Source organism: Phyllobates terribilis, unplaced genomic scaffold (genome assembly GCF_046119375.1).
Source record: "Phyllobates terribilis strain yellow unplaced genomic scaffold, ASM4611937v1 Scaffold_8__6_contigs__length_399053987, whole genome shotgun sequence".
In the NCBI taxonomy this organism is placed as follows: domain Eukaryota; kingdom Metazoa; phylum Chordata; class Amphibia; order Anura; family Dendrobatidae; genus Phyllobates; species Phyllobates terribilis.
Window position 1 is genome coordinate 158,049,902 of NW_027362768.1, and position 16,495 is coordinate 158,066,396.

The following is a 16,495-nucleotide window of genomic DNA, read 5'->3' on the forward strand; positions in this document are numbered from 1 at the left end:
ATAGATGGCCACTTGAATGGTGGGCATGTAATATTACACTTGCACTGCACAGGTGAAATAATCATAAGGCCCCATAAGTTTTCCGAGTGAGAACAGATTCTTTCTCTGATTTCTGCAATTAGACCCATTGTAAGCAGTTGATAGTTTTCTTTTGTTAAAGGGGAGGTTTAATTTGTCTAGAATAAAGCTAGACTATCTCACTAGTACCATCCTTTTGAGGTAGCTACACCTATACCTATAGGGTAGCTGACTCTACAGGCTGACCCTGGCGAGATGGTATTCCTTCTTTATGGGATTGAGATAATTTGCATACTTTCTTGCTATGTAGCCTTGCCAATGAGACCCCAGATATAGCTGATCTCTTTAAGAAAAGCCAGTCACGACCAGCCACTCTGACAAGCTAAAAAGGGGTTGCTTTGGTAATTTATAGCTTTTAGGGACCGCAATGGGCACCACGTAGACTCCTGCTTACTCCCTATTGTATAAAAGTGTTACCTGTCGTTTTTTATTTGCTTCATCTGTCTCCTTTTATGGTTCTAGTTACTATTTATTGCCATTTTCTAATTTTAAGATGAAATTGAGCAAATCAGGTCAGATTTTTAGAACAGCCTCTTCCTTGCTTGAAGAACAATTTCCTCCAAAATCTTACTGTATAAAAATTCAGTCTATGCCTGCTGTTATTACCCGATGTATGACCTAATGGTTTTTGCTTTCCTTTGTCACCTTCTTGAAATGTAAATCTGATGCCTGTGCTGGACCTATGCATAGGGCGTACTCCTATTGTTACAAAGACAATGTTTCCAATACAGACTCTGATGTATAAAGCAGGAATCGTAACCTGGCAGGGGCTTTTGAGGAAGTTGGGTAACAGTCTACCACATATATTAAAATGGTCAATATTCATAATTGTCTGCCAAAGTATATAGTATGTACATTAGTAACGAATATATTTCTCTCCAACAGAGTCTGACAAGTTATGACGTGTGCAGTATTCTCCTGGGGACATCTACCATGCTGGTCTGGCTTGGTGTTATTCGCTATTTAGGGTTTTTCCAGAAATACAATGTAAGAGTCGACTGTTGTACCAGATATACATTTTTGTAAGGTTTTGGCAAATTTTGCAAATAATTTCAACACTCTCATATCTATGGGTGCTGGCAGCCACCTACCAAAGTCTGGGGTCAGGACAAAACCTAGATTGGACAGCTTTACATTTTCTCTGTCCAATACAGAAAATGTTAAGGGGGGGGTATTTAGACAAAAAAAAAATCTATGCAAGCAGCAATCTATCTAAAATGAATCGCCAATAACTTTTTTTTACAAATGTTACAATACAAACTTTATGCGTTATTAATGCATTTTAAACCTGATGAGACTGGTGTACTTACCTTTGAAAATCCATGTCAGATCTGCTGAATAATCCTGATGAGCCTCTAGTTGGACATTTAAAATGTTAATTTCAAGTGAGAAGACTTTCATAAAACAATATACAGCTATTCTGACATGGATTGTTTTTTTTTTTTCAAAGTAAGTTCATCAACCTCATCAGGTCTACGAGATCTAATTTATAATGTATGCAGTTTTGGTATTGTGAAATCTGGTGAGAAGTCACCTACACTTAAGGCCCCGTCACACTTAGCGACGCTACAGCGATCCCAACAACGATACGACCTGTTAGGGATCGTTGCTGCGTCGCTATGTGGTCGCTGGTGAGCTGTCAAACAGGCAGGCTCACCAACGATCAGGGGAGCAGCGACATCGTGGAAAGAATCTTTCCACGATGTCCTGCTCCTGGTTACCAGCCTGCTGAAGCAGGAGCAGGCTGGTAACCATGGTAAACAGCGGGTTACTAGGGGCACACGCTCACTTAGTAACCCGCTGTTTATCATGGTTACGAGCCTGCTACGGTGAGCGGGAGGTTACCGCTCACGTAGCAGAGTGGTAACCATGATAAACAGCGGGTTACTAAGTGCCCGTGTGCCCCTAGTAACCCGCTGTTTACCATGGTTACCAGCTTAAATCGCTGGTCACACTCAGCGATGTGTGCTGACCAGCAGGAGAGCAACGACCAAAAAATGGTCCAGGACATTTTGCAGCGATCAGCGACCTCACAGCAGGGGCCTGATCGCTGCAAAGTGTCACACATAGCGACATCGCTGGTGAGGTCACTGTTGCGTCACCAAAACCGTGACTCAGCAGCGATCTCGTTAGCGATCTCGCTATGTGAGACGGGGGCTTTACCCGAAGGACACACATCTAATGGGGCTGGTGTGCTTACTTTGAAAATCCACGTCTGAATGAATGCATGATATTGAAATGAAAGTGCTCATTTTAGTCCAGTTAGAGGATTTATAAAATGTTTGTTTTTACATTAGGAAGGAAAACGTTCACAAAGGGTTAAATAATCATTTCTGACATTTAAATTTATTATGTAAGCAAACCAGCTTCATCAAGTCTGGGATTTTTTTTTTTTTTTTTTTACAAAACCAGAATTTAGGCTCTTCATAAAACCTCTACATTGTAGTATTTGGATGTCAAATTATATAGTTAGGAAGGTGTTGATTTCCTCCATTTTCTACAGATCTTGATCCTGACGCTGAGGGCGGCTCTTCCCAATGTGATCCGGTTCTGTTGCTGCGCAGCCATGATCTATCTGGGTTACTGCTTCTGTGGCTGGATAGTACTGGGGCCGTATCACACCAAGGTAGTTTCCCAGCACGCCAGCCCTTGTCCATCCCTCACACTGCTCGCTGCTGATCTGTATGCTTCTCCTTCTTCAGTTTAGGTCCCTGAACATGGTCTCCGAGTGTCTCTTCTCCCTCATTAATGGAGATGACATGTTCACCACGTTTTCCATCATGCAGCAGAAAAGTTACTTGGTCTGGTTGTTCAGCCGGGTCTATCTGTACTCCTTCATCAGTCTGTTCATCTACATGGTCCTCAGCCTGTTTATCGCCCTCATTACAGACACCTACGAAACCATTAAGGTGGGTGGCATTCTGTGTCCGATCTCTGTAATGGTTACAGAGGATGTCCGCCTTTGAACAAGTCGCACTTCTTAGAATGGTCTCTTGGCAATAGGCTGATCACAAAGTGTCCCTCTTCTGAGACAGTAATCTGTGAGCACAATATAGAAGAAGAAAAAAGAACTACATATCGATGAGCACACCTGCAAATGCATAAAAAATCAATCTTTATTAGGAAGTATGGACAGACATTTCAAATATACGACATGCCAAAACCTAATACCTCATGCTGTTCAAGTGAACAAAATCGCATATTTCACTTTTCATGCTCATGACCCCCAGAGTGGTCCTAGAATTGCGTCTGGCTGCCCATCTTTATCAAATACTCCAAGGGTTTGCCCCATGGTGTGTCTCTAATCTCGCCGCTGGTCACACTATTGGAACTTTTGTCATAAGACAATCCATTATTCTAACTCCCCAGACAACATGATGCTACTTAACATTAGCGGTATCTTAATCTCTCTTTTTGTATAATTATGGATGAGTGCTGCACAAATGTATGTTAAGACATCAGATTGGCACACAGGTGGCAACACGTTGTGGCACCCTGCTTCACGTATGAGATACCCTAGCACGATGTATTAATGCGATCATTCACTTTGGTTGCGCAGCGATTTTTTCCCATGCCATCGCTCATGCGCTCTGCGAGGTATGGGCAAAGACGTTTGCCCTTACTAGTTTAGCCCATCATTATGCTACTGCCCCTATGCCATATCGCACGCGCGCTGCGAGGTATGGGCAAAGACGTTTGCCCTTACTAGTTTAGCCCGTCATTATGCTTCTGCCCCTTTGCCATATCGCACGCGCGCTGCGAGGTATGGGCAAAGACGTTTGCCCTTACTAGTTTAGCCCGTCATTATGCTTCTGCCCCTTTGCCATATCGCACGCGCGCTGCGAGGTATGGGCAAAGACGTTTGCCCTTACTAGTTTAGCCCGTCATTATGCTTCTGCCCCTATGCCATATCGCACGCGCGCTGCGAGGTATAGGCAAAGACGTTTGCCCTTACTAGCGCAGCCCGTCATTATGCATCTGCCCTTATGCCATATCGCACGCGTGCTGCGAGCTATAGGCAAAGACGTTTGCCCTTACTAGTTTAGCCCGTCATTATGCTTCTGCCTCTATGCCATATCGCACGCGTGCTGCGAGCTATAGGCAAAGACGTTTGCCCTTAATAGTTTAGCCCGTCATTATGCTTCTGCCCCTATGCCATATCGCACGCGTGCTGCGAGGTATGGGCAAAAGACGCTTGCCCTTACTAGCGCAGCTCGCCATCATGCTTCCGCTTCCGTCCTCAGATGGCGGCACCGTTACCACCACTGGTATGTACTTATGAGTAATCAACCATATATTTAAGTGATGCGGATCTTATAGACCTCGTTTCCCCTGATGAAGCCGTGCTTGACATGGCGATACGCGTGGGGTCCTCTTGCCTAATCATTCCGTACTGCTCCCCCCAGTTTAAGGGGCCCTTTCATCCTAGGTGTCAGCAGGTATACTTTATCCTCTGTCCAGCCCCTATCATACTCTATCCCCCATTGTGGGACTAAATCGTCTGGCGGCACTATTTGTCCCTGCGTCTGTCTGCATTCCTTGTATGTACGGACCAGGAGACTCCTCTTCTCCATGTATATAGTTTTGGCATGCAAATGGGACATTGTATTATTGGTGCTATTCTGTGACCAATTTATTAGATGTTTTTTATGAATTTGCAGGTGTGCTCTTCGATATGTAGTTCTCTTTTCTACTTCTATATTGTACTTCTGGCTATCCATAATTAAAAAATAAGGTGGCGGGATTTTCCGAAGCGTTTTCTGCTTAAAAAAAAAAATGTCACTTTTGACTGCCAGAAAGAACCAGAGTGTGAACATACCCCAAAGATTGGTTCAAATACTGGAGTACTTCCATGACAGATCTATAGGGATCCACAACCAAATGTGCAGTCTATATCTGTAAAATTTGTATCTGTCTATATGGAACTTTATCTTTCACATAAAATGCATTACATAATGAGATTTTCATTTTGATGTTACTTAGAATTACCAAAAAGACGGCTTTCCGCAGTCCGAGCTTCACACTTTTGTGTCTGAGTGTAAGGATTTACCAACTTCCGGACGTTACAGAGAAGTGGAGGACATGTCTACGTCGCTGCTGTGTTGCTGTGAACGGTGAGTGTCCATTATATTTATTGCGGGGAGTGGAATATATACAGCTGAAACCAGAAGTTTACATACACTATATAAAAAGACACATATGCTTGTTTTTCTCAATATCTGACATGAAATCTGAATAAATCTTTCATGTTTTAGGTCAGTTAGGATTACCATAATTTTTAATATTTGGCAAATGCCAGAATAATGAGAGAGAATGCTTTAAGACATTTTTATTACTTACTGCAAAGTCAAAAGTTTACATACATTTCATTAGTATTTGGTACCATTGCCGTTAAACTGAATGACTTGGGTCAAGTGTTTGGGATATCCTTCCACAAGCTTCTCACAATAGTTGGTCGGAATTTGGGCCCATTCCTCCTGACAAAACAGGTGTAATTGATCCAGGTTTGTAGGTCGCCTTGCTCGCACCTGCCTTTTCAGCTTTGCCCATAAATTTTCAATAGGATGCAGGTCCTTCTTGCAGCAAAACAGCCCCACAACATGATGCTGCCACCCCCGTGTTTCACAGTTGGGATGGTGTTCTTGGGCTTCCAAGCTTCTCCCTTTTTCCTCCAAACGTAACGATGGTCATTATGCCCAAAAAGTTCAATTTTAGTTTCATCAGACCACAAGACTTGTCTCCAAAAATCAAGGTCTTTGTTCCTGTGTTCATTTGCAAACATTAATCTGGCTTTTTTATGTTTCTTTTGGAGTAATGGCTTCTTCCTGGCAGAGTGGCCTTTCAGCCCATGTTGATACAGTACTCGTTTCACTGTGGATATGGACACAATCTTACCAGCTTCAGCCATCATCTTCACAAGGTCTTTTGCTTTTGTCCTTGGGTTGATATGCACATGTTGGACCAAAGCACGTTCATCTCTGGGACACAGAACCCGTCTCCTTCCTGAGCGGTATGATGGCTGGACATTCCCATCTTGTTTGTACTTGCGTATAATTGTTTGTACAGATGAACGAGGCACCTTCAGGTATCTTGAAATTGTACCCAAGGATGAGCCAGACTTGTGCAAGTCCACAATTCTCTTCCTGATATCTTGGCTGATTTCTTTAGACTTTCCCATGATGCTACACAAAGAAGCAGAGTGTTTCAGGTGTGCATTAAAATACATTCACAGGTGCGTCTCTAATTAACTCAGATGTTGCCAAAAAATAAGCTTCCAAACACATGACGTCATCATATGAGCAGTTCAGAATTGTTTAAAGCCATAGTAATCTTAGTGTATGTAAACTTTTGATTTTGCAGTAAGTAATAAAAATGCCTTAAAACATTCTCTCTCTCTCTGTCATTATTCTGGCATTTGGCAAATATTAAAAATTATGGTAATCCTAACTGACCTAAAACAGGAAAGGTTTATTCTGATTTCATGTGTCTTTTTTTTATAGTGTATGTAAACTTCTGGTTTCAGCTGTGTGTGTGTGTCTGTGTATATATATATATGTATGTGTATATATATATATATATATATATATATATATATATATATATATATATATATATATATATATATATATATATATATATATATATATGTACAGTTATATGAAAAAGTTTGGGCACCCCTATTAATCTTAAGCTTATTGTTTTATAAAAATTGGTGTTTTTGCAACAGCTATTTCAGTTTGATATATGTAATAACTGTTGGACACAGTAATGTTTCTGCCTTGAAATGAGGTTTATTGTACTAACAGAAAATGTGCAATCTGCATTCAAACAAAATTTGACTGGTGCATAAGTATGGGCACCTCACCAGAAAAGTGACATTAATATTTAGTACATCCTCCTTTTGCAAAAATAACAGCCTCTAGTCGCTTCCTGTAGCTTTTAATGAGTTCCTGGATCCGGGATGAAGGTATTTTTGACCATTCCTTTTTACAAAACAATTCCAGTTCAGTTAAGTTTGATGGTCGCCGAGCATGGACAGCCCTCTTCAAATGATCCCACAGATGTTCAATGATATTCAGGTCTGGGGACTGGGATGGCCATTCCAGAACATTGTAATTGTTCCTCTGCATGAATGCCTGAGTAGATTTGGAGCTGTGTTTTGGATCATTGTCTTGCTGAAAGATCCATCCTCTGCGTAACTTCAACTTTATCACTGATTCTTGAACATTATTGTCAATAATCTGCTGATACTGAGTGGAATCCATGCGTCCCTCAACTTTAACAAGATTCCCGGTGCCGGCATTGGCCACACAGCCCCAAAGCATGATGGAACCTCCACCAAATTTTACTGTGGGTAGCAAGTGTTTTTCTTGGAATGCTGTGTTTTTTTGCCGCCATCCATAGCGCCTTTTTGTATGACCAAACAACTCAATCTTGGTTTCATCAGTCCACAGGACCTTCTTCCAAAAAGAAATTGGCTTCTCCAAATGTGCTTTTGCATACCTCAGCCAACTCTGTTTGTGGCGTGCTTGCAGAAACGGCTTCTTTCACATCACTCTCCCATACAGCTTCTCCTTGTGCAAAGTGCGTTGTATAGTTGACCGATGCACAGTGACACCATCTGCAGCAAGTTGATGCTGCAGCTTTCTGGAGGTGGTTTGAGAATTGTCCTTGACTGATCTCACCATTCTTCTTCTCTGCCTTTCTGATGTTTTTCTTGGCCTGCCACTTTTGGCCTTAACAAGAACTGTCACTGTGTTCTTCCATTTCCTTACTATGCTCCTCACAGTGGAAACTGACAGGTTAAATCTCTGAGACAGCTTTTTGTATCCTTCCCCTGAACAACTGTGTTGAAAAATCTTTGTTTTCAGATCATTTGACAGTTGTTTTGAGGAGCCCATGATGCCACTCTTCAGAGGAGATTCAAACAGGAGAACAACTTGCAAGTGGCCACTTTAAGTAGCTTTTCTCATGATTGCATACACCTGGCTATGAAGTTCAAAGCTCAATGAGGTTACAAAACCAAAAAAAGTGCTTTAGTAAGTCAGTAAAAAGTAGGCAGGAGTATTTAAAACAAGAAAATGATAAGGGTGCCCATACTTATGCACCTGTCAAATTTTGTTTGAATGCAGATTGCACATTTTCTGTTAGTACAGTAAACCTCATTTCAAGGCAGAAACATTACTGTGTCCAACAGTTATTACGTATATCAAGCTGAAATAGCTGTTGCAAAAACACTAATTTTTATAAAACATTAAGCTAAAGATTAATAGGGGTGCCCAAACTTTTTCATATAACTGTGTGTGTGTATATATATATATATATATATATATATATATATATATATATATATATATATATATATATATATATATATATATATATATATATATATATATATATATATATATATATATATAATTATATTGCACACAAATCAAGCAGTCACACAACACAAGTTCAAGTCCATTTAGATGGGCTAAAAAGAGAAAGTGTAAAATATTAAGAAAAAAAATCTAAGTTTGAATTATCCCCTTTTCCTTTTTTTAAAAAGAAAAAATAAAGAAAGAAATCAAAATCGACATATTTGGTATGGAGAGGAGTGGTGCTTTTCCTGAAAATAAAGTAGATCACTTTAATTCTAATCCTAGACAAACCCTTAATATAACATCTTTTTTTGCTTTTTCTGTGCAGGTAGAAATAATTTGGAAGATGAAGATTGTTTTCCGCCTCCATCTGTAGAATATTTCTAGACACAAGCTTGGAAAAATCTACTGAAGGAACTCTAAACCCTGAAGTTTCATTCTAATGAGAGGAGGAGCCGCTACAACTTTCTCAGGACTGACGATTTGTGACATAAAGTGGTGAACAAGGAGGCAGAGACTTTACCAGATTTCCTCACCATCATCCCAATGAAGGACGCTATAGTCAGTCTCTGAGAAACCTGGAATGGCTGATACCAGAGAATGATAGCTTGTATTCAACTGCACAACAAATAGACTCTAAGTTTGGTGTCCCTGGCCTCAGCACACCATTTCCGATGGGCATGGTTTCTATGAAGAAGTATTTTATTTGTTGTGTATATGCAGTATCCTGTCCGAGGATCAACTCTGATAGCGTGTCGTGTGTACAGTATGGCGGCATAAACTCTTCAAGGTTAAGCGACGATCCTCAGTCTTTCTGCCTGTGTCTCTTATTGAGAAATTCAGAATAATGGGGATTTCTATTAGTAGTGATGCCAAATCCAGATTGGCAGACATGGCACAAATGGCACCAAATTTATCACAATGATACAAGTCGTCGGTCATGTTAGATGCCGCACATCTCTCTCTTATACCGCCTCATGATTGTTGTACATCTATACCAATAATTTACGTAAGAAATATGGTGTATCCTGTTATTATACCACTTTCTCTTGAAACTTTTCAAAAGTGTTGAGGTCGGTGTAAAGTGTCGAAAAGCACATAATAAATTTGGCGCATGACTTTTACATTTTTTTTTTTTTTATATGATTTTTGCTTAGTAAAATGGTTTAGGTATCCCGCATATGGGCGGTAACCAAAAGGGGCAAACTTAGTCGGCGCACAAGACTGCGCAGGGCAGATCTAAGAGGATTGTGGTCTTTTAACAGGCCCATTCACTTTATTAGAACCAAACTGCAAAATATTGGTAATAGGTAGGAGTCTGAGATTAGACATTCCTTAAGGTTTAGTTAAAGGAGTTCTCCTCTTTCCCATGACAGTAAAAAGATCATAAAGAGCACCCCTCTCTCTTCCCCTGCTAGGACTTAACAGTGATGGACTGTTGTGTGTGGAAATATGACAGGAAGTGTTCAATTTCCATGTAGCACTCCCGCAGGGGAAATCGGGTATTACACAAGACCAATTCACATCTATAGGTTGTCTGTGTAATAGAGGACAGGACTGGTCCTCCAGAACAAGAGAACGCTCCACGGTAGCCAAATGTGAGAATCCTAAACCAATGACCCCTCACTATTATTTAAGAGTTCACAAATGGGGTATAAGAAACTGGGTTTTCTAACTGGATAACCCACATTACTGGACCGAGCCCCTCCTAATAGCTGAAAGCCGGGAACATAGTAAATGCTGGGAACACCAGCCTGTGGCCTGCCAAATAAGCACGCAAGGGGAAGCCGCAAAAATAAGGGTGCATATAAAGAATAAAACCACAACACTAAGGTGGGGGTATGTTACACTCGAAAGACCGATTCACACACCCATTTTTTGGGGTTGGTCCCTAAAATGAGATTGTAGAGTTTGGGTCAGGAGACCCACGGCCGGACCGTGCATCACAGTCTGTACTCGGACCCAAAAACATGGATGTGTGACTGAGGCCTTCCATAAAAATGGCCAGGAGATGAGATTCTGCACCTGGGCTCTGTGCACACTACACCGCTACAGTCCTGTTAGGCATTTTCATAGGAGAAAAAAAATGGACATATTTTCATCCATTATTGGTCCATGTGTCCATTTTTACCATCAGTGGTGGTGTCTGCTTTTCTCATATGCAAAAAGAAAGTCCATGCTTTTTATAGCCATTAAACAGTAAAATAAAGACTGCACTTGGATGAGTGCTGAGTTTTTTGTTTTGTTTTTTTGCAGACCCTTTGGCTTGCATTGGTGAGTTTGATTTGGGCCTCTGATTAAAAATTAACTTATCATTTTTCTTTCTTTTTTTTCTTTGTTTTAGAATTAGGATCACATACCAAAAAGAAGTAATGGGCACCCTACTATTTAGGGTGGGTTGGCCTACAGCAGTTAGCGCTATAAAGACCTCAAAAGTATTGTGGATTTAGTGACAAGTATATCGCTTTATCGGTAGACAGACCTGTTTGTGGGGGCAATATGATGCTTTAGGAATAGCAATACCCCCCAACCTCCTTAGCAAAACAGCTGACATGGCTGCCAACAGAGGGACCCCCCCCCGCACCTTGATATCAGCTCGACATTCATCAGATCGCACGGTTCCATCTACCTGTCTCTGATTTCCAGACTTCCCCGTGGCAGGGAGCATCACTTCCCAAACCAGAATAAGGGCTCATTCAGACTAGTGGGTATGGAAAGTGTTCAGACCCCTTTACATTTTTTTACTCTTTGTTTCATTGCAGCCATTTGGTAAATTCTAAAAGGTTCATTTATTTTCTCATTCATGTACACTCTGCACCCCATCTTCACTGAAAAAAACAGAAATGTAGAAATTTTTGCAAATTTATTAAAAAAGAAAAATTGAAATATCACATGGTCATAAGTATTCAGACCCTTTGCTCAGACACTCATATTTAAGTCACATGCTGTCCATTTCCTTGTGATCCTCCTTGAGATGGTTCTACTCCTTCATTGGAGTCCAGCTGTGTTTAAACTGATAGGTGTGTGCCTTTCCAAATCAAGTCCTGTCTATATAAGACCTCACAGCTCACAGTGCATGTCAGACCAAATGAGAATCATGAGCTCAAAGGAACTGCCCAAGGAGCTCCGAGACAGAACTGTGGCAAGGCACAGATCTGGCCAAAGTTACAACAGAATTTCTGCATTACTCAAGGTTCCTAAGAGCACAGTGGCCTCCATAATCCTTAAATGGAAGAAGTTTGGGACCACCTAAAGTCTTCCTAGACCTGGCCGTCCAGCCAAGCTGCGCAATCGTGGGAGAAGAGCCTTGGGGACAGAGGTAAAGAAGAACCCCAACATAACTGTGGCTGAGCTCCAGAGATGCAGTAGGGAGATGGGAGAAAGTTCCACAAAGTCAACTATCACAGCAGCCCTCCTCCAGTCGGGCCTTTATGGCAGAGTGGGCCGACGGAAGCCTCTTCTCAGTACAAGACATATCAAAGCCTGCATAGAGTTTGCTCAAAAACACACGAAGGACTCCCAGACTATGAGAAATAAGATTCTCTGGTCTGATGAGACGAAGATAGAACTTTTTGGTGATAATTCTAAGAGGTATTTGTGGAGAGAACCAGGCACTGCTCATCACCTGCCCAATACAATCCCAACAGTGAAACATGGTGGTGGCAGCATCATGCTATGGGGGTGTTTTTCAGCTGCAGGGACAGGACGACTGGTTGCAATTGAAGGAAACATGAATGCGGCCAAGTACAGATATATCCTGGATAAAAACCTCTTCCAGAGGGCTCTGGACCTCAGACTTGGCCAAAGGTTCACCTTCCAACAATACAATGACCCTAAGCACACAGCTAAAATAACAAAGGAGTGGCTTCAGAACAACTCTGTGACCATTCTTGACTGGCCCAGCCAGAGCCCTGACCTAAACCCAATTGAGCATCTCTGGAGACACCTGAAAATGGCTGTCCACCAACGTTCACCATCCAACCTGACGGAACTGGAGAGGATCTGCAAGGAAGAATGGCAGAGGATCCCCAAATCCAGGTGTGAAAAACTTGTTGCATCATTCCCAAGAAGACTCATGGCTGTACTAGCTCAAAAGGGTGATTCTACTCAATACTGAGCAAAGGGTCTAAATACTTATGATCATGGGATATTTCAGTTTTTCTTTTTTAATAAATTTGCAAAAATTTCTACATTTCTGTTTTTTTATCAGTCAGGATGGGGTGCAGAGTGTACTTTACTGAGAAAAAAAATGAACTTTTTAGAATTTACCAAATGGCTGAAATGAAACAAAGTGAAAAATTTAAAGGGGTCTGAATACTTTCCGTACCCACTGTAATTGGTCCATCTGCTGTCCATGTGCGTCACTGACCCATTATAGCCAGTGGTTTTCCTCTTCGCCTTGTTCCTTCTATTCTTCTGACCATGATGTTCTTCTCCAGTGATTGCGCTCTTCATAAGATGTGTCCAAAGTAGGCAAGTCGTAGCTCGGTGATCTTTGCTTCCAGTGACATGTCTGGCTTGATTTGTTCCAAAATTGATTTGTTGGTTCTTCTTGCCATCCATGGTATTGATAACATCCTTCTAACGTCTGTTCTTCTACTGTCTTGTTTCTTTATCGTCCAGGTTTCACCTCCATATGTTACTACAGAAAAAAAACAGACTATGTACGTGTTCATTGTCAGTGAAATAAATGTTCCTCGATTTGAAGACCTTGTCCAGTGAACACATTAATTCCACCATCCTGCAGTCACCACTAGATGGCGATCACGTCTCACAGATTTAGAGTGAGGTCCTAGTAGCAGCAATCGTGCAGCCAAAAACCTTCACGCTCATGTAAGTCAATGCGGTTTACAAATGGATTGTGGTTTTACCATTAACAATCAGAAAGTATTTTCCATGTAATTTTTAACAATCCATATGAAAACCCTGTGACCTGCATGACGCTGCAGGCTTTCGGCAGCACCACAGCCATCTGGCTTTGGGTGCATTAAACTTTTTGTCTCAAGCTACGGCTGTACACAGATAACAGACACGGTTAAGACAGAGTTCAGACAAGCGTATGCAAAATCGTCCATTTTTCATCCAGAAAGAAAAATAAACTGGATATTTTGTCTTCCAATACGCCATCAATATATATTTTTTTTACTTCCATGTAGCATTCGTTTTCTACAACAATATTTTAAAATAACAGGAGAAATAGAGGTTAGCCTTGCAACGCTGGGGTCCTGAGTTCAAATCCCACCAAGGACAACATCTGCAAGGAATTTGTATGTTCTCCCCGTGTTTGTGTGGGTTTCCTCTGGGTTCTCCGGTTTCCTCCCACACTCCAAAGACATACTGATCGGGAATGTAGATTGTGAGCCCCAATGGGGACAGTGATGATGATGTCTGTAAAGAGCTGTGGAATTAATGGCGCTATATAAGTGAGTAAGATAAATAAATAAATTGCGTTTCCCATGTTAATCATTGCAATGGAGCTGTAAAAAACACATGACATGCGGATAACGTTAACGTGTGTATTTATCTTCTTGGTACACAGTAATATACATTTTTACTTAAAAAGGATCTGTCACTAGTTCCGAAGTGTTTAAATCTTTTTTTTTTTGTTTAAGTCCACCGTATGGTACCAGAGATATGGACTTTTCATTTAGTGCTACGTTTTATACACTTTACCAAGGGGTCGTGGCTCACAGGATGAACCCTGTGGGGATAAAAAAACAAAATGTAACACTACATAAAAAGGTCCGTATCTCTGGAACTGTATAGCCATGTTCCCACGATGAGCTTTTGGTGACTTTTTGATGTTGCAGATTTTCTGCACCCATTAAGCAAAATAGGTTACTTGCATTTTTTTTTAAATATTCAGCATGAAAAAGTCACCAATAACTCATCGTGGGGACATAGCCTATGGATGATTTAAAGAAAATGGAATACTCTGGAGCAGCGGGGAAAAAAAAGAGCAAAAACAGTTCATTTTTGATCTCAGGACAGACCCAAGGAGGTTGCTGTTTTGTGAACGACTAGCCTTCATCTCTAATTATGGGGAGACTGGTCAATGCGAATGAGGGGTGGGTGTATATTCCCTGAGTGACAGTAATATCTAGTATAATAGTAGTAACTCATTAAACACAAACATCAGACCTGCTAATTAAGCCCACGTTCACACGTTCAGTATTTTACACCAGTATTTGTAAGTCAAAACCACAAGTGGGTGATAAATGCAGAAGTGGTGACGTGTTTCTATTATACTTTTCCTCTGATTGTTCCACTCCTGGTTTTGGCTTATAAATACTGATGTAAAATACTGACCAAATACTGAATGTGTGAACGTGGCCTAACACTGTAACAATGGGCCTGACACTCGTACAGGTGCATCTCACTAATTTAGAATATCATCAAATAGTTTATTTATTTCAGTTCTTCAATACAAAAAGTGAAACTAATATTATATAGAGTCATTACAAACAGCGTGATCTATTTCAAGTATTTATTTCTGTTAATGTTGATGATTATGGCTTACAGCCAATGAAAACACAAAAGTCACTATCTCAGTAAATTAAAATAATTAACAAAAAACACCTGCAAAGGCTTTGTAAGCATTTAAAAAGGTCCCTTAGTCTGTTTCAGTAGGCTCCATGATCATGGGGAAGACTGCTGACTTGACAGATGTCCAGAAGGCAGTCATTGACACACTCCACAAGGTCCCAGAGTCTGGAGGAAGAGTGGAGAGGCCACAATCCAAGCTGCTTGAGGTCTAGTGTGAAGTTTCCACAATCAGTGATGGTTTGGGGAGCCATGTCATCTGCTGGTGTAGGTCCACTGTGTTTTATCAGGACCGAAGTCAGTGCAGCCGTCTACCAGGACATTTTAGAGCAGTTCATACTTCCCTCTGCCGACAAGCTTTCTGGAGATGGAAATGTCATTCTCCAGCAGGACTTGGCCCCTGTCCACACTGCCAAAAGTACCAATACCTGGTTTACACACAGCAGTATCACTGTGCTTGATTGGCCAGCAAACTCGCCTGACCTTAACCCCATAGAGAATCTATTATAGAGAATCTATGGGGTATTGTGCAGAGGAAGATGAGAGATCACAGACCCAACAATGCAGACGAGCTGAAGGCTGCTATCAAAGCAACCTGGGCTTCCATAACCCCTCAGCAGTGCCACAGGCTGATCGCCTCCATGCCACGCCACATTGATGCAGTAATTGATGCAAAAGGAGCCCCACCAAGTATTGAGGGCATTTACTGAACATACATTTCAGTAGGACAACATTTCAGATTTTAAAATAATTTTTCAAGTTGTTGTTATAAAGTATTCTAATTTACTGAGATAATGACTTTTGTGTTTTCATTGGCTGTAAGCCATAATCATCAACATTAACAGAAATAAATACTTGAAATAGATCACGCTGTTTGTAATGACTCTATATAATATTAGTTTCACTTTTTGTATTGAAGAACTGAAATAAATAAACTTTTTGCTGATATTCTAATTTAGTGAGATGCTTTGGTAATTGTGGTGCCGCCTCTGCATTGTGATTGGTTGCAGTTTTTTTTAAAGAGAAACTGTCACCCCATTCCTGCTGCCCAAACTACGCATAAATTAAATCTCACCAACTCCTGAATTCTAAAAATCTTTTTTTTTTTTCACTCTGAAACACAATGGCAACAATTCATCATTGCAGTCACTTTTCTTTGTCTTTTGGTATTCGCTGTCATTTTTTTTTGTGCCAAATTCTTTAAACTGGCGCATGCGGTTAATCAATTTTGCACAAAGTAGAAATACTCTTATCTTTGTATTTAGCCTTTTTTGTGACTTTATAGTGCAAAAAAAAAAAAATCACAACTTTTACAAAAAGGTGCAAAATTTGTGCCAAAATATTCGGCCTGCATAAAATCACTCGAGGAAAAGGAAGGGAGGACTGGAGTACATCTGCGACAAATTTATGCAACTTTTGGGAAAGTTGAAAATGAGGAATCGTCCGGGAACGCAAAACTCCACTCACAATAGCAAAAGCAACAACAACAAGAAAAACAAAACAGCGAA

General features: G+C 40.8%; 1 protein-coding gene across 1 annotated transcript in view; it reads left to right on the forward strand.

Moving 5' to 3' along the window:
- The window catches only part of MCOLN3 (mucolipin TRP cation channel 3), a 28,914-nt gene extending 17,692 nt beyond the window's left edge, over positions 1 to 11,222 (forward strand). The window contains exons 10-14 of the mRNA XM_073643568.1: positions 964 to 1,065; positions 2,582 to 2,704; positions 2,781 to 2,987; positions 5,062 to 5,192; positions 8,773 to 11,222. Coding sequence (XP_073499669.1) covers positions 964 to 1,065; positions 2,582 to 2,704; positions 2,781 to 2,987; positions 5,062 to 5,192; positions 8,773 to 8,776 — 567 coding nt within the window. The 3' untranslated portion in view covers positions 8,777 to 11,222. The remainder of the gene's footprint in view (positions 1 to 963; positions 1,066 to 2,581; positions 2,705 to 2,780; positions 2,988 to 5,061; positions 5,193 to 8,772) is intronic.
- Positions 11,223 to 16,495: the final 5,273 nt, after the last annotated feature.